General features: G+C 41.1%; 1 protein-coding gene across 1 annotated transcript in view; it reads left to right on the top strand.

Moving 5' to 3' along the window:
- The window catches only part of adamts6 (ADAM metallopeptidase with thrombospondin type 1 motif, 6), a 62,316-nt gene extending 43,734 nt beyond the window's left edge, over positions 1-18,582 (top strand). The window contains exons 16-25 of the mRNA XM_036595498.1: positions 554-687; positions 2,802-2,925; positions 4,849-4,929; positions 6,868-7,031; positions 7,779-7,917; positions 9,996-10,125; positions 11,213-11,417; positions 12,739-12,915; positions 16,135-16,291; positions 18,473-18,582. Coding sequence (XP_036451391.1) covers positions 554-687; positions 2,802-2,925; positions 4,849-4,929; positions 6,868-7,031; positions 7,779-7,917; positions 9,996-10,125; positions 11,213-11,417; positions 12,739-12,915; positions 16,135-16,291; positions 18,473-18,582 — 1,421 coding nt within the window. The remainder of the gene's footprint in view (positions 1-553; positions 688-2,801; positions 2,926-4,848; positions 4,930-6,867; positions 7,032-7,778; positions 7,918-9,995; positions 10,126-11,212; positions 11,418-12,738; positions 12,916-16,134; positions 16,292-18,472) is intronic.
- The last annotated feature ends 556 nt before the right edge of the window (positions 18,583-19,138 follow it).

Here is a 19,138-nt window from a genome sequence, read left to right as displayed (position 1 = left end):
AAGCTACCTCAATCATCTCCTTATCGCTTGCCCCGTAATAACTATGGCAATTACCAATTGTTTGGCTCTGAGAAACCTTTTGAATCATGAACATCCTTGTAAAGAGAGCACGAGGGAGATAACCTCTGTCTGTTTGTTGGCAGCTTTGTTAATCTCTTCTCATGTCGGCGTAATTATGATGTCAGACTAAATGTTCAGTTCTTGCTATGAGTAATGCCTCTCTTGCGATGTGCATGGCTCTGACCCTACTTTTAACATAAACAAAGCAACAAGGAAAAAGCTCCGTCCCGCTTTAGCACCCGGCCCATGACAATCGCAAAGGAAAACAGTTTGTTTATTAGTAAGCAAAGTAAATGACTGACTTGTTTCCATGAGAATATCAGTTGATCATTTGAGATAAATCGCAGTGGGCTATAAGACACTTTGGTTTGAAGTAGTTACATGTGAACTGAGAGTCCTAGGACCTGGATACTTGAGCTGATAAAAAAAAAAAAAAGTTTTTTTAAGGAGGGTGACATCAGTGGCTTGACAGCACGGTCTGCTTGTGTTGCAGGTGGTGTGAAGCCCTGTGCTCTGAACTGCCTGGCTGAGGGATACAACTTCTATACAGAGCGCTCCCCTGCTGTCATCGACGGCACTCGCTGCCAGGCTGACTCTCTAGATATCTGCATCAACGGAGAGTGTAAGGTGAGAAGCTCTTTTTCTCTACACAATTTGAGATGTATCTGATTCATAACAGATAGTTTGGCAAAAAAATCTAAATTTCCTTTTACTCCAGATGTACACAATCAGTTTGCTTCTGTAGTTTTGCAGTGGAGCTACGTGGCTATTGTAGCTAACAAGTAATATAATCATCATATAATGGAAGCATCATTCAAACTCCATGCCTCCATGTTTGAGTAAACTTGGATACACGTGCTGGACTGACACAGTGTTATGTGTAAAAATGGACAGAAATTCCCACTGAGTACTGAACTGGTACATTTATTTCAGGATCATCATAACATTTTCAGGTTCTCAAGGGGTGCAACTGTAAGCGTTGGCTCTATGAGTCATGAATTCAATCTTTGACTATGCCACAGCCGTCCTTGGCTGCAAATCCAAGACAGTATAATTGCCCTTGCTCTCTTTGTGAGTGAAATGGTCTTCCCTCTCCCCCATCACTCAGTGAGATGCCAGTGTGGGCATCTGTTAGCTGATGTAGCAGAATTGGCCATTAGTGTTCTCCTCAAAGTGTGCTGAGCTGTCCAGTGTTAACATTAGTTTGAAAAGCTGTGGTGGCGCCTTACCCTCCCAATTTGGCAACACTGTGTGACAATGTGAGACCTAAATCAGTAAGTGAAACTGGCAGTGACTAAATTGGAGGGGAAAAAACATGTTCATTAACAATGTACATTGTGTTGAATGGACAGCCTATATAAAGTGAACACTAGGTTGGGGTCTCTTGCACACTGTAAGGGGGGAGGGGTCTCGAACTCATAAATTATCTATGTTATGTCAAGCTTTTGTTAAAACCAATCAATAATACAACAGATCTGACTGAGAAAAAGTCAAATAGATACATATGTTGCTGGATGTGCTGGTGTGCTGGCTGCCTGAAGTGATAAGAACAATAGCTTGGACCCACACCAGCCCTTTGTGGAGACAGTTGGGAACCACTACAGCTTGCCAGTCTCCCAGTCTTCATATACTCCATGTGGTCTCCAAGCCTCTGAATTTAGCCCTTTTTTGAGGGTCTAGGCACAACACTGGTGAAGTGAATTATCTCTGTTTACCAGATACTAACACTCTCTGACTGACAGTCCACTGAACTAAAGCAGTCATGAATACAGAACAATGAAACCATAAAAAAAAAAGTTGATTTTTGTAGAACAAAAGGCTGTGAGGTTCTTATCAGAACAGAACACTTCTGGATCTTATTGTATTTTTGGACGTTTTGTGGGCCATACATGCCAAATTTAATAGGATACACAATTCAGTTAGAATATTATTTGTTTAATAAATGAATTGGCAGTGGTGTGGAGCTTTGTGCTTATTAGGAAGACGTTAAGAATGGGTCGACAGGAAGAATAGAATACGATATTGAAGCTTATTTGTGGTGACTCCGCATAGATGTCTGGAAGAGTGAGATACATAAACACTGTCTTTTTATACAGGGGATGGAAGCATGCAGCATATATATAACAGCGTGTAGATCTCTGGAACAGCAACTTATGTGCCTCACAAAGCCAACAAATGTTACAGAGGGAGGATTAAAAAGAGCAAGAGGTTCCACTCAGACAAAGAGAGGCAGACACATGTTACTGCTCACACTGGAGCTTCCCTTTGTGTCATGTTAGTGTTCATAAGTTATTGTCCATACGAACTAAATATATCTCAGAAATACCATCTCCATAGGGTCAATTTAGAGACTTTCTGGTTGGTCTTTTTCTGTTGTTCTACTATACATCTGAATCCTTTTTATTCTGTTTTTCTTTTAGTCTATCAAATACCTATGATGGCATTAGTATAAAACTACCTCATAAAATTAAGCTTAACCCCTTAAATCAAAGGCCCACAGTTTTATTACACACTTTCATCACTTAAGAATAACTAAACCAGTTTGTTTTGACATCCCTGTAGTTACTGAATAATAAGCTCTAGTATGTAATAAGCCTGGGATTTTGGATTTTAAGGGGTTAATCATCATGGCAGGTTCATTGGCATTGTACCCAGCATGCCACTACCGTGAGAACACTTCCACCATATGTGTATTTGCCTGGCACTAAAAACACTCTGTTGGTGTGTGTGTGTCATTCCAGCATGTGGGCTGTGACAACATCCTGGGCTCGGATGCCAGGGAGGACAGATGCCGTGTGTGTGGAGGAGATGGCAGTACGTGTGAAGCTACTGAAGGCTTGTTCAATGACTCGCTGCCCAGAGGAGGTCAGTGCTCACCAACCCCTACCTCACAAGCTGTACTGGTGTGAAATTAGATGCATTTTGGAATGTTATAATCAATTATCATTGATATTATGTCTAAGTAAGTAGGTATATGCTAATTTTTGTCCAATGTAAAACGTTCTGATTATTTTCAAAAATAAAAATCCAGCTTAGTGTAATGTACTTAACATATTCTATATTTTACTACTTTATATCTAGCTTCTCTAGTCTCATTGTCTATGTATTTTTAAAGGCCGATATCTTTCATTTTTCCTCAATTTTAGATCATTTTTTTTGTAGGCTCTACCAAAAACAGTTATAATTTATTTTTACATAACCACTTTCCAACCTCTCTTTACCCCTTAGGATTAAACAGGCTGTTTCTGTTGAGACTGAAATTTGTAAATGATTTCTGGCTGCACTGCATAGGGTCGCCCTAAAAAAAGCAGCTAAACCACTTCTTATAACTTCATTGTGTGGGTGGGTGGGTCTGTAGGCTGACAAGGTAGATAATACGCACGTGTTGGTTTTTGTGACATCACAAAAGCAATTTTATTTTTGCATCTTAGTTTCGATATATAGACTGTATGGTCTAGGGAGTGAAATTTTGAAACATTAACATTGTTGACATACTTCAAACCTTTTATTTTAAAGCGAAGAAATTTGATTTTACATGACATTGGCACTTTATTAATCAAATTCAGTCAAATTATGGTGAAATTTGAGATGTCCTGGTGCACTGAATCGTTTCCTAAAGAATTGTAATCAAATCGTTGTGAGGTCAGATATTTGCACCCCAAACAGGAACTCACCACAAGAGCAAAAGAACTGACTCCCTAGCCAAACAACGCTGACTAGCCATAACTAACTCCTCTCCTGAAGCACATGCTGTGATGTCATAACCATTTCCAAGCGGTGAGTTATAACAGTGTGGCGCTTTGGCTTGCGCGTATACAGCTCAGGCCTGTGGCCGCGGCGGCCCGTTTGAGGCGGCCCCTATAAGGCCGTTAAGTGCGTAAAATACAGCGTGCAGAAATCGGCCATGCATGAAAGCCTCTGCCGAGCGAGGATGTGGAATGAGAAGAGTAAGCAGAACCAGGGAGAGAAAGAGGGGGAGAGAGAGAGAGTGCTCCCCAGAACCCCATCAGACCAAGCCTTCCACACGCCTGCCAAACGCGACAAGTTTTTAATCGCTTTCTGCAAGAGACGTCCCTGCTGAAACGAGTGCAGTGCGAGTGAGCGGGGAACGCGCTGTTTTTTTGGCATCGGCCTTCTGTCACAGGGCCAGCAGAGCACCGCTGCCAAACGCTACATTTTTCATGGAAATGCTGTGGGATGTGCGCTGTCACCCAATGATAAAGCTTATGTTTTTGGGTCAAGAAACAAGTTGTCAAAATAGAAGTGGTAACTCAATATATGAGTATTAATTGCATCATCCACTGAGGGAACGAATAAAACTTCTAATATCGCATGCGTGTTGTGGGTTGGAGTCCAAGAGCTGTCTCTATAGAGCGAGGCCATTTTCTCCTTCTAAGGTATAGCTAGTAAATCATCCAAAATCTTTGAGAGGGAAGAGTGGGGTTCTCTGGGCGTAGATCCTTCTCTTATTATGGATTTGCTGTTTCTTATTTATTGCAGGCGTACTGTGAGCACGCTCTAAATGACTAATTTCATACCTATCTATGTTTCATCTCTTAGTCCATTCTGAATAAACAAAAGTCACTGGACACCTTATGAATGCATAACCAATGCTTACACTTGGAAAATCTTTAGGAATACTTGGAAGAGGGGGTAGTTTAAAATAGCCAAGACATTCATCTTTATTTGGTGTATGTAATATTCTAAGACATTCTAAGTGTGACTTCTGACTGATGTCTCAAGCTTTGTGACACCAGGCCATAATTTGAACTATTTCCCCTTTGCTAGGTTATATGGAGGTGGTCCAGATCCCCAGAGGCTCAGTCCACATTGAGATCAAAGAGGTGGCCATGTCAAAGAACTATATCGGTGAGTGCTTCAACGTTCCACAAATTTGGCCTTGGTCATTGGATAGTCAGGTCTGTGAAAATGACCATGTCATTTCCTGAGGTGGAGTCAGCCCTCAGGAGATGATGAGAAGTGGTATGTGCACCTCTTGGCATCCTTTTTGCAGGTGTAAATCTGAATCTCACTGACAACCACTCTTCCACCTGCAACAGCCATCTGATTTACAGCCTCAAGTTAGGCAGTCACTTCTTTTACCAGCTGCGACCTGAATCGAACCATTCAAGTCCCATCTGTGTCACTAATTAAAACAATAAAACAAGCGGGTTCCAATTAAGTTGTTTTGAAAACAAATAAATATAGTTGGGTGCATGACAGCTTGTTGAGTTTAGTCGTCCATCACGTTGACACATTAGGTTCTTGTGATGCTAAGACAAGATACTGCTGTCTGATGTATAGCCATAGACACAGTAAGTGATGGTTCATAAGGGGGTTATAATGAAAGGTTGAAATTTCTGTCTCTTTCATGCTTATTGTCCACACATGCTGTTTCTGTCTGATATTAATACACAGACTGAGAAAAAACTTTCTCTTTAAGTAGGCCTGCCTGATGCCTAAAAGCAAGACTGCAGCTAACTTGGCCAAGTAAGGAAGTGCATTCACAGAACTAGGATCACTTGATCTTCAAAATCAGTCAGAATTTGACCTGACAGTGTCTTGGATTGCAGTGCAATACTGATCAGTACCAACAATAACTGTGGTCTCACTTAAAGAGCGGACCAACATACCAGAACAAACTGAAAGGCAAACTGCAACTAGCATATTACAGTGTATCGCCAGCTATTGAGGCTGACATATCCTGTTATGACAGCATAAATGTTATTCTTTTGCTGACAGTTGAAATTTCACACAGTATTTTATTAAAAAAACCTTGCACATGAATTGATCAGCTGTAAATGTTCTAAATTCTTCTGTGATGCCAGCACAAAAACGTACGTTTGTTAGCTGCCATTAGTCTACAGTAAGTTGGCCTACAGAAGCACTGCTTAGTCATAAAACTATTGTAACTAAAAGTAGTGACAGGCATGGTACCAAAGCTAGTCCTAATTCAGACTCAAAAGCTCCAGGCGCTCCACACAGAGGACGTTTGGATCAACTGCCCGCAATTTGGCTCCATTTCAATCAGGAGAAAAGTGAATATTTAGAGATGTGTTGTTCCTGGAGACGGGACCTTTGCTTTGACGACCGTGCTGGAATGGTATTCTCGGGGTTTGTTCCAGACTTTCACCTGACTGTCTTTTTTTTTCTCTTATCCTTCTTTCTTTCTCTTTCTCTTTGTCACTTTTGAGTAAGGTAGTTTTCATGGCTGTGCAGTGTAGGGTGAACAGGCTAGTGAAAGCTGCTCAGGATGGCGCAAAGCCTGTTGGCAGGGTGGTGCGCATCATGGTGATGAATGACACCAATGACATCACGCCACAACATTCATCGTGGCAGCTGTTGCCAGGCAGCAGCTTGTTCTTGTCAGACTGTTAACTTACAGGCTCCCTCTCTCTCTCTCTCTCTCTCTCTCTCTCTCTCTGCTCTCACTCACACTCTCATTCTTGCTCACTTTCTGTTTCTGGTAAAATTCAATTTATAAGCCTTGCTCAATTCTGATTTTTCGCCTGGATTCCAATCTTTCTGCCTTGGAGGTTCACATTAAAATGAAAAAGTGACCCATATCTGTCATTAGTGTGAACACATCTAAGTGAAAAAAATTAAAAGCACAAATTCTTATCTGACCCATCTCATTACATTTGCATGGCTGTGTAGCATGTGCATCTGATTTAGGAGCACATGAAAGTGGCACCAGTCTAATTTGTAAAGGATACAATTTTTGTGTTCACACATTCCTGTTAGTAAGCCAAATTTAAAAACTTTAACCCTGTAAACGGAACTCTGTGTCATTCACATTCTCCACAGCCTTGAAATCTGAGGGAGACGACTACTACATTAATGGTGCATGGACCATCGACTGGCCTCGCAAGTTTGACATTGCAGGGACAGCCTTTCACTACAAGAGGCCTGCAGATGAACCCGAGTCTCTTGAGGCACTAGGAGCCACCACAGAAAATCTGGTTGTTATGGTATGTGTACTCAAAAAAGAATGTATGTTATGGTGTCAATAATATGACTTATATGGATGAGGAGTATGGAGAGGTTAACATGCTGAACTAGAAGTGGGTACTCAGTCACAAATTAAAGCACCCATTTACCAGAAGATATTTGCAAACTATGCACATACAGAAACACACACATACACAAGAGCCAAGGGAGGAGCGGGGTGTTTTGAATGCACTCTGTTTGAAATTGTCTGGCTCACTCTAAATAAAGTCCACATCTGTGCACAAACCTCACTTGAACTCTGGCTCGTGGTTTTAAGTTAACAGCTATATATGTGTGCACAGAAAACCTCTGTCTGGCCAAATGTGAACACTCATGAGCACATTTCAAACTGTGGGTGTGTATGTGTGCTTTTCATGCTGAAAAGTCCTGCTTCTTGGGATTTTTTTCTTGGGACAGAAGAGCTGGAAATACCAGCACAACTACAAAACACACAAGTGGTCAATAGACCGCAAACCTTTCCTCTGTGGCTTACATTCATTAGCATGGCTCTTCTTTGAATAACTTAACACGCATGTACACAAAATGAACATTATAGAACAATACTAGTCTTATTTATGAATATAGTCAGAAATAAAGAAAACTGTTTTGTTTGCTATTTATGTAAAATACTACTATAAAATCAGCCTTTACCCAAATCTTTATTTTCAAATGCAACAGCATGTCTGGAAGTGACAGTTATGCTGAGCTTCTCCTCCATTTGTCTCCAGGTGCTGCTGCAGGAGCAGAACCAGGGCATCCGCTACAAGTTCAACGTACCTATACAGCGCACTGGCAGTGGGGATAATGAAGTGGGCTTCTCTTGGCACCACCTGCCCTGGTCTGAGTGCTCCGCCACCTGTGCAGGAGGTACGCCACTCACAAACTAGCACCTTATGTGCACACTAGCAGGTGGAAATTCAAGTGCTGACTGAAGAGCAGTTGAAGCCTAATTATTTTTGCAGGAAAGATACTGTAATGTAATTTGTAAGGGGTCATAGCCCAGACAAACATGTTTGCTTTAGGTAACAGGTGCCACACACAGTAACAATGATAACACGCCACATTCCCATGTCTGTTGGCAGATTTTGTTATTCCATTAGCATGTGGGTTACATATCTTGTCAGTGATCATTTCAGTTTCAGTACCTCCCCAGGTTAAACTAATCCAGCTAAAATAGGGCTTGATACCTGTTCAACAACGCAAAAAATGTGAGCCTGATCACAAAAAGCATTTCATATTTCATATGTGTAACACTAAGCTAATCACCTATTCTTCACCCACCTCACATTGACACTTATGATATAGCTTACTGTACACGCTGTTACACATGCAATGATCTGATATATTATCTTCTCCTCTTCTGCTTTGCTGGGGCTGCTATTGTACAAATTGCGCCGCGAGCAAAGGCCGGCCTCCGATTTCAAGATTTGAAAGCCAGAACCACACATTAATGTGAGCCCTCACCTCAAATATGACCAGACTGCTCTGCCTGGCCAAAATCAAATGGCTTTCTTACAACAACAAATAGTTTTCCTCCTTGCTTTTTTTTCTCAAGCTGTGGCCACTGAAAACATTTGCAATTCTTGCAATATTCAGGCAAAAATGCAAACATCGCAGACTGGTCTGCAGTGGGGAGTTTCGCCACTATGGACTGTGTGAAGCATGCCATGAACCCAACCTCATTTGCCGCCCAGTTCGTGTGTGCACATTTCAGCTAATATGAAAATACCCCAGAGCAACACTTATGTCATTTGCAAAATGTTTTGTTGTTAATGTTCCTTATTGGCTGCATTGAACTCCTTCTCCTGGCAAAGTCCTGCTGCCTTTCTTGATGTTAAAAGCTATAAAGTTCTGGAGTATTCTTTTTAGGAATTACATCGGACTTTCACTACTCCAGATGCTTGGCTTTGGTTTGCCTATTTTCACACCACCATCAGATTTCATTGGTGCGAGTTTGAAAAAGGGTTTATTTAAAGGCTTATTTAGGACAATATCCGTAATAGCTCTAAACCACAAATTGATGTCAAAAAGAATCTTTTTTATTGCATTATGGCTTTGGGTCTGGGACACGCAGTGGGCAGTCTCAACTATCAAGCCCAACTATCAAGAGTTCTCCCGTGAAGCCTGGATTCAATACAATTTCACTCTCTGATTGGCTGCACCCACCACTTGCAAAGGAAGAAGGCAGTCAGAATCTGACTGACTTGTATTATAGGTTTGTATTATAACTGTCAATCAAAAAGCTGATGTTTGAAATATTTACCACTTTTCAGTGACACGGTCTGTGTGAGTAGGCTACACCATGGGTTACACCTAACAAACTCTTGCATGTTATTTTAAGCAGCTTTGTGGATGCTCCTGTGAATGTCACTTTTTTTTTAATGAGACATTATTCTGTCACAGCTGATAGAAATACAGCTACATTTGAAGATGGCTGCACTAGTGGACGTGTAAATCAGCCTCACAAGGTGGCCTCGTAGGCTGGTCAGGCTTGGCATAAGCCAGGCTTAACACTACTCCTCCAGTTCCTCCCGGGGCACCGTGCGGCTGTTGCTCTGACGGCTTCTGGTGCTGAGTATACACACTGCGGAGCTGGCTCATACCCGCACTGTTCTAACTCCCACTTTACGCAATCAAGAGCCAAAGAAAAGAAGGGCTTCTCTGTAAAAGTCATTCACCAAGACACTCACTGAAAACCGAGGCATTTACACACCTAGAAATACCACTGAGGGGAACATTATCCAGCACCCATCCTTCCCCAGCACAGAGCACTCTGTCAGCGAGTGGCCCTCTAGAGGAGCCGGAGAGAGCTTGTTTTACTGTGCACACCCCCATGCTGACCACACGCCGTTTTACACGCCAGCTGCTGAAGTGTCAGAAACTGGCCGCCAAGTGCAAGAAGCAGAGGCAGAGAAATGAAGTGACGTTTCATTGTCTGTTTGCAGGCTCTCAAAAACAGGAGGTGGTTTGCAAGAGGCTGGATGACAACTCGGTGGTCCAGAACAGCTACTGTGACCCTGACAGCAAACCCCCAGAGAATCAAAGGCCCTGCAACACAGAACCTTGCCCACCTGAGTAAGTATCATAGCCCCTAACTTTATCCATCACCGTACTCTTATTCAGTTTCCACAACATTTTGCATTTTCTAAACTTCTTTGTAGCTACTTTTGCCCTGGGACTAGTTCCTAGTTAAGGACACGACAGTAAAGTAAGGCTCAACCTGCTAAAATGGATGTGAACAACATTTTTGGAAATTACTTTCCAATAAAATGGGCTTATTTATTTTCAAAAAGCATTTATTCAGCTAATACAACCTGTGATATTTGATTTATCTTCATGGCAGAGTTCAAAACCATTCACACTTCACCTGCTTTGGGGAAACTGTTTAAAACGAGGCAGCATGATTTATTTCTTGTGATTTATTTCTTATGTGTGAACTATTCAAATGTATATTCAAGCCAAAAACCTCAGTATTGGAAAGAGAGAGAAAAAGTGACCACCTGCGTTTAATTGTATTGGCCAGTCAAGTTTATGAACTCTAGGGACAATATCCATACATGTATGGAAAATGCATGTGTAGCAGGGGCCAAAAACATTTAGCCTCTCGTTTTCAATGGGGCGAGTAGTCAAACAGAGTTCAGTCAGGTGTGTGAAGTTTAAATCAAAAAAAGCCTGGATGAAGTGTTTTTGGCATCTCTGCTCCAGCGTACTGCCAGTGGAAGTATAAGTCAACCTGAACTAGTCGATGGGCATCACTAATAACACCATCTAAAGCCTATTTCCAGCTTCACCTGATGCTAAAGAAACACACTTGATGACCCTCCAAAGGGCTTAGAGTTCTTTGTTTTTGTAGAAATCTTTTTCTTATATCCTTAAAGCTAATAGTGAGGTTGTTATTGATGAATCATTTGTTATACTTGGGTACTATTTCCAATTCTTTTTTCCAGATGCAGTCTATTAAAGCATTAGTGCAATTTTATTAAATGACTAGACTAAATAAACTGAAAACAAAGCAATTAATTTAAAAAACCTAGTTGAAATTTGTACTCTTCTTAAAGAATGTGGTAGAAAAATGGGAATGCACAACTGTGCTACATGGTTGTTTATATCTATACTTATCAAAAATGCTACCAAGTACAACAAATGTGTTTTTTTTTTTTAGATGGTTTATCGGTGACTGGACAGAATGCAGTAAAACATGTGACGGAGGCATGCGCACACGCACAGTTCTCTGCATCCGCAAAATTGGCCCAGCAGAGGAGGAGAACCTGGAGGACAGCCACTGCTTGACCCATCGACCAATTGAACGCGAGTCCTGCAACAATCAGTCCTGCCCACCACAATGGGTGACCCTGGATTGGTCAGAGGTGAGAGTAATCATCTCTTATTATTCTTTTACTATTTGTTTCCTAATTGTGTCACAGCTCAGAGATCAACATTAGACAACAGAGATTATCATCAGAGATAGAGATCATTATTAGATAACTAACTTACTGCACATTTGGAAACTTGGCTGTGCACAGGTTAGAATTTTCCCTGCTTTGAAAGTAGGGATGCATCAATACCAGTACTTTAATCGGCCTGATACCATGCTCATTTACTTGTACTCGACCTCATAAAAGTCATAAAAATGCACCGATACTAACATCTGATACCAGCTTATACCATGTGACCAAAGCCAAGTTAGTGTACGATACCGCACTACTGAACAAATAACTCAAGCTACAAGTCAAGACACATTTGCTACCAAGGTTTGTATAATCTGACTTTACTCTGTTTGACTGAATAGAATTGCTAGATATAAACATTATTATTATTATTATGTTGATTTTTTAAACTGTGTTTGTAAAAAAGGCTGTACAGAGACTGTATTGTCCTATCATGTATATTTCAGTGCACAGTGTGGTTAGGTGAGCTGCTGAATCACAGTTTCTCTGTGTTTGCTCAGTACTCAGTGTGCAGCATGTTATTTTGAATGGAGCAGCTTTATTGGAAATTGTCCACAGACAGTGCTGTCTGTTGGGTGCTGCGTTTCACAAAGCATGTCAATCAGATGGAGCGTTTTCGTACAGTGTGAGTATATGAATCATAGGCTTCGTCTGTACATGATGGTCTATTGAAATGTACAGTGTGAGTCACTAAAGAACAATATTGTTTGGCTTTAGAATACATTTAACTACAGCTTAACCAGCCAAGACAACTCTTCACAAGTGAGCTCCTTGGCTGCATTAGCTTCGAAAGTGCAAGAATCAAAACTATGAAACATACTTTACTTACAGCTGTACAGAAGCTTTTTTTGTCTTTTGAGGTGGAACAAAACCTGCTCTTCTTCACTGAAACGCTACTTGATCCAAGGTAACTATTGTAACATAGCTAATGAACATCATTTAAAATCAACTACATTTTAATGATTTTATTAGTAATTGCAATCATTTACACTAAAAAAAAACAATTCAGTAGTTAGGTAGGTAATTAATTATGAAATCAGACACATTATCTGCAAGTACTAAAAAATATGTACTCGTATTCAGTCTGAAAAAAATGGTACTGATGCGTTCCTAATTAAAACAGCTAATTAAAGTCATTATAATGACTGACACCCTGGAATTAAAATCACTCAGATTTTTCAGTCATTTAAAGTATTGTTGAATTAAACATGCCTTGCTTCTTGTTTTTGTATGTTTCTAGTGTACCCCAAAATGTGGCCCTGGCTTCAAACACCGCATTGTTTTGTGTAAGAGCAGTGACCTGACCGAAACCTTTTTACCAGGCAACTGTTCAGACCATAACAAACCTCTGGTGCGAATCCGCTGCAGTTTGGTTCGCTGTCCACCACCTCGCTGGATCCCTGGAGAGTGGGGACAGGTAGGCTAATATTGTTTTGCTTAATAGAAGTATCTGCTCTGCTTTCCTCTTAACAACATTTATCTACTGACATAGATTGGTACATACTTTTAATTTGTAAGTGGTAATGATGTTGTATATAGGAATCCTGAGTGGTGCACTGAAAAAACTGACAAACAACAAAGAAAGCAAAGTTCATCTAAACTGTGTTATGTCCAGTCAGTCCAGTCCATGCAGTTATTCACTGAGTGTCCAAAGAGTCATCTAACAAATGAAATGATTAGCGTTCTTTGCTAAGGGTGCTGAGGTACTGTGAGCAGCACGGGTTTTCTGGTGGGTAAAGAAGACAGTGTCAGATGTCAGTTATAGACAAAGTATATGCACAGTATGTAAAATATGCTTCTGGTACTGAGGGAGAGATGGAGAGAGTGTGTTTCTTCATTTGATTCTGGGTTTGTTTGACACATTGTCGCAGGTTTGTTTTCAAACAGGACGATTTCTTCTGAACCGTGGGCCCATGCATCACTCCTTTGGGCTCACGGTTTTTGCAAAGTGGTAGAAAATAGGTTCAGTTATAGTAAAAGGATAGCAACTGACAATGGGTTTTTACCTTTTTTATTGTTATGTTCCTTTGGCAGTCTACCAACACTCAAATGGTGATGAACAGCGGTTACTGGATGTGTGGCATGTCCTTGTGCATTACCCTGCAAACAAGAAGCTCTCCTCACTTTGAAAAAGACATACTCTTTTTGCTTAACTCTTATTACAAGCCCTCGCACCGCTTTCCTTGCCTTGTTTCCGCCATTTTAAAAATTGAGACAGGGAGTTCTGTGAGCAGATGGCTTTCGTACACACTGAGGACTGCACCAGCTTCAAGCAGACCACAGACCAGAGAACGGTTCTCAGCACAGCTCCTGGCACTATAAAAATGCTCTAGTGTGAAAACGCCCTTCACTATGTTAAGGTTATACCCAGAGATACAGAAAGGGTAAGCATAAAAAATAAAATGGGATGCTATATAGAGCTTTTCATATTTTAACATTTTTACAACATAACATAACTTCATGTTGTACCTGTTTCACATAATGTCAAAAGTCCAGTTCAGCATATCTAAAAGAGGGATCGGCATCCAGTGCATCTTTCCAGAGGACACAGACAAAGTATGGGCTGTTTCCAGACAGTGTGTAAAAGAGCATGTGTTTTAGTCAACAGTCAGCAGAATTTACACTCCAATGATAAAGTGGGGGCTCTAGGGAGCCAGTGACGCGCGTGCCTGTGAGTGAGAGAGAGCCAAAGAGGCCAAAAGTGTGGAAGTGGTAATAATATCGTCCATGTTGTTTGAAGTTTATCTCAACTGTAGACAAGGCATCTCTGTCAATGCCAAGAACATGTTTTGAAAAGGAGACAAAAGATAGTGCGCTTAGATTAGCCCTGTGACTGCTTCCCTATGCAGCTCAGGACACGTTCCAAAACTGTGCAGTCAGCAAAGCAAGGATGGTGTTTTATTGCAACCTAAAACGGCAGCTCCCTTTTAAAACTGAAGCATGACTTTTATTTCAAAAACGTACAGAAAATTAATATTTGTTCTTTTATTCAAAGTTTAAATGTTTCCAACAGATATAGGGAAATCAAGGCCTGGTAGATTTCATTAGATTTTCTTCTAAATTATTAAGTGTAATCAGTATTGATAAACTACAGCAAAAGAATTTGATTAATTTTTATTGTTTGACACTCAAAGAAACCAGTTAGAAGTTACTTTGTTGAAAATAGTTTGTATGTTTTTATTAAAGATAATTAGCAGTTGTCTGACTTTCAGATTACATAGTGTATACAACTTTATGCAGCAGCTGACACTTAAAATATGTTGTCAGTACATTAAAGGTGCAATAAAGCACCTAATAAATTATCATCAGCTTCAGATGTTCAGTGTCAAATTCTACTCTTGGCCTAAACATTAGGCGAGAGATGAGTCCCCCTCAGCTTCTAATTACTGCCAACGTCTATGACTCTCAGAAAGCGAAGATTGTTGCAGAGACCTCTGGGCCGAAAGGTCAACGGTTCAAATCCCACTTAAGGCAGCTACTGACGTATGCCATCTGTCAGGAGGCACAGCTCTAATAAAGTCCTGTTAATTTGTAAGGGATGAAATGTATGAGGCTCAGGCTGCTGGAAACTCATTTGGGATGACTGTCAGTCCTGCAGAGAAAGTCCTCCTATGTGGACGACTGAGCTCCCATCATGCATTTCTCCCTCTCACACATACGCCTCTCCAAGCCAGCATTTAGATGTCAACATTTCTAAAGTGCACGTATTACCTTACCATCTGCATGAGAGAGTAATGAGGTAAATTGTGTATTGTATTGGGTAGCTAAGCAACGACTCGTTTTTCCATTGGATCACGGCGTGAGGAGACTCCTGGAAAACCGAAAGTCTTTAACTTCAGACAGTCCTCCCCCCAACATTGACTGTCTAATACACAACAGCTGACAGTAATCCAAGATCCAATTAAACTATTATAATGACATTCCACCAGTAGCTAAGTGTCCAGTTGTGGCCTTTGGTTTCAATCCTGCGTGTCCTTAGGGACTGACCTAGGGCAGAAAGCACTACTGGGCCCGTGATAGGCCTGCAAATTATAATTATAATATATTAGATATAATAGTCCAGCTTTTTCCTGGACAGTTTGTCAAATTCTTGAGGACACACAGCCAGATTAGCACTGGGTAAATAATGAAATAATGAGGCAACAGGCTGACTCGGGTTAACCAGTTCAAAGTGGGGGGTGGGGGTCAGTCTTTTCTCACCTTTAATTGGCTCAGCTTTTCAGTGTGACAGCACAGCAATGGATGCGTGCTGATACTAAGCAGGGATGAGAGGGGAAATGCAGACTCACGCTAACCTCTGTACTGACTGGAAGGCAGGCTTTTAACTTGTAGTCCACACAGGAATATGGAGGGGGGAAAACTTCACAATACAGATATTGTATTCATACATTTTCAGGGCAAATATGTCCCAACTATTTAGAAAAAACAGAGAAAAAGAGGGCTTAACCTCTTTTTGGGAAAAGAAGTTATTAGGTCCTCTACAGGAAACAAACTTAAATGTGCCATTGTCTCCAAATTTTAGTGCACAATAAATTTTTTCTTTTTCTTAAGCTAAAATATGTACCATAACCTTTGGTCAGGCCACATTTTATGTTTTATCTTTCCTCAATATTATATTTGTATTTTATTTGTCCAGTGTTCTGCACAGTGTGGGCTGGGACAGCAGATGCGGACAGTTCAGTGTCTGTCATACACGGGGCAGCCTTCTAACGAATGTCCCGAGACGCTGCGCCCCAGCACCATGCAGCAGTGTGAGAGCAAGTGCGATGCTACCCCCATCTCCAATGGTGACGGTGAGTCCCCTACCAATCACACCAGCCAGTCCTAACCTCTGAGTAAACTAGTACCAAAAGCCTAGTACCACATTTCACTGCATTAACATATTTGTCAAGGAAGGATTTATATGGTGTAGCACCATCAGTGCTTGAATCTTCAAAATTATTCAAGTAGCCCTGTCCAGAAAGTTGACACATTGGAACACTACACCCTCTGTTAAGGCCATTCTGGAGCCTCTGTGAAACCCCTGACCACAGCTATACTTCCTTATGATGGATTGGTATTAAGATTTCCTGTATTGGGGAAACAACATTACACGAGCCATCCAAATGGACCCTAATGGGATTATCTTGCACTTAATTGTGCCTTAACGGACAGCAGTGACGGAATGTCTGCTTTTCCTCTGCTCTCCCCAAGCTATTTAAGGAGCCTAATAAGGGAAGACACTCTCATCGTGATAAGGCAGTTAGGACCCTTGGTGCTTGGCTACACAGATGGCAGTCTGCCTGGGCTACGAATCAGGCTCTGGGGTCCCTCTCCCCACCTCTCTTGCTCTTTTTGTCTCTCCACGTCTCTGTCTGTAAAGATGGTGTGATTACTCTGAGAGGCTTATCGGCAGGCCCTGTGCTCCAGTCTGCTTGAGGGAGGATTCAGAGCGCTGTGCTTTGCGTAATGGTGGTCCAACAGTTGTTCAGTGTCGCCCGTTATTTATTCCAAGCTACACATACCTAATTTGAATACCTGATTAGGTAAACAAATACTGAGTTTGGATATCCAGTTATTCAAGTAAAAACGGCCATCCCTGGTAAAGACTTCTGCCACCCAGAAGAGACAGAAATGAACATTTATAAAGGCTTTTTCCTCACAGCTTTTAACACCTGTGCTGTATGCAAGACTTTTGTTCAAAGTAATGCTTCTCAAACTTCCAAAGAGACAGAGAGAGAAAGAACAATGAAAGTTAGGCACAGGCCAAATGGTAATACATACTCTATAACTTCACAAAGGGACAGGCAGGTAAGATTTATAGGAGTCGGTAATTGCTGTCTGAGCTGTAGGATAGCATTTGAAATGAAGAGGATCCAGAGTCCAGAGCAAAGCATTCCTTGGTGATGGTGAATGAAAAATGGACCGCTGCCCATGCAGTGATTACTGTCAGGTTTCCAACACACCTGAACTAAAAGACCTAATATGCAGACTAGCAACATTAATCTACTATTGAGAGCCTATGCTGTAGGCAACTTTGAAAGAAATTAATCTTTGATTCTGTGATATATCCAAAAAACGTAATGTTGCTGTTTGATTTCTGGTACTGAAATACAGTTATGCCTCATTTTAAATTTAGGCATGAATAGGACAAAGTGGTAGTAGTCTTTGGAATGGTTAGAGCTGGTTTATTAGGAAGCAATGGTCACGACATCTACAAAGCAAAGGTAAACATTTTATTTAGTAACCAAAACAACCAGTGTACATACACACGTAGGTGAAAAATATGTTTTCTTTGCGTACTACTGCCTGCATGTTGCCAAAAGCTGATGGCAAAATGTTCATAAACCAGTGTCGCAGGTATCAGGCAACAGATTTGCAACCACTTATTATAATAACTTTCTGTGATATAGCTCCTAGAGACATTAAACTATTCTGGTTCCTATCGTCTGGTTCCTATCACCATCATAGTGAAAAATTCTGACCTGGTAAGTTTATCTAGAATGACATATTTCACATTAAACCACTATCAGAATCAGCATGTTTACATCAAAATTACTGAATCAGGCAGAAATTAGTAGTTTGCACAGTGCTTAAACTGGTGGATGTAAGCTTCTGTTACTTGTTAGCTACATTAGCCTGGTAGCTTCAGTGCAAAACTAAAAAAGTAAACTTCTGACACCAAACATCTTAGTTGATCAACTACATCTGGGGAAAGGGGCAAGGGAAAGAGTGAACAGGCAAAACGGAGTAATAGTGGAAGAGAAGGCAGTTGTGGAGGGTAAAAGTCCCGACTAGAGGTAAATCCAGCAGCTTCTGGGTTCTGTATCAAAGTACTGCCTGTGTCACTGTCCCAGAGAGACTTGCCTATCATCCACACAGGCTCTACTCAGAAAAAATTACCATTTTCCCCCATTGCATACTTGTTTTGATCGCTTTATCCAGTCCTTCACTCATATTTTTAACTTCCCTTTCTCTTCCTTTTCCTCCCCTAGAGTGCAAAGATGTAAACAAGGTGGCATATTGCCCACTGGTGCTGAAGTTCAAGTTCTGCAGCCGTGCCTACTTCAGACAGATGTGCTGCAAGACTTGCCAAGGACACTGATCCTACGGAGAGAGAGAGAGAGAGGGAGAGAAGACGCAGAGGAAAGGGAAGCGTGTGTGAACGGATACAAAGAAAAGCAGTCATGGGCTAGAAGAGCAGCACTGGGAAAAAGAAAAAGCTGCCTCCCTCTCTCTCTCTCTCTCACCAACACACACATACATACACTCCTGCTTTTTTAGACCTGTGGAACCCATACCACTGGTCAGCAACATGCTGACACATTTTGCTTTATTTTCACTTCTGTGAAGTTGGACCTTGAGAATATGATCATTATTGTTGTTATTTTATTATAATAATAATTATTATTGCTGTTGTTATTATTATTATTATTATTGTTATTAATGTCTGTCTGTTGTAATCCAAAGTGCTGGACACATCATTTGCAGAGGTGGCACCACTGAGAATAGGTTCACAATATCCAAAAAACAGAAGGCTGGGGAAGGGGGGTTTCTGTCTCACACACATATACAAACACACATGGCTGTTCTCCACTGCAGTAGAGTACAGATGAATCCCAACTATCTGCCCACATGATTCCTCTGTACCCAGAGTAATA

The sequence above is a fragment of the Colossoma macropomum genome, unplaced genomic scaffold (genome assembly GCF_904425465.1).
Source record: "Colossoma macropomum unplaced genomic scaffold, Colossoma_macropomum, whole genome shotgun sequence".
NCBI classification, from domain to species: Eukaryota; Metazoa; Chordata; class Actinopteri; order Characiformes; family Serrasalmidae; genus Colossoma; species Colossoma macropomum.
The sequence above is the reverse complement of the archived record's forward strand: the minus strand, read 5'-3'. Positions and strand labels throughout refer to the sequence as shown.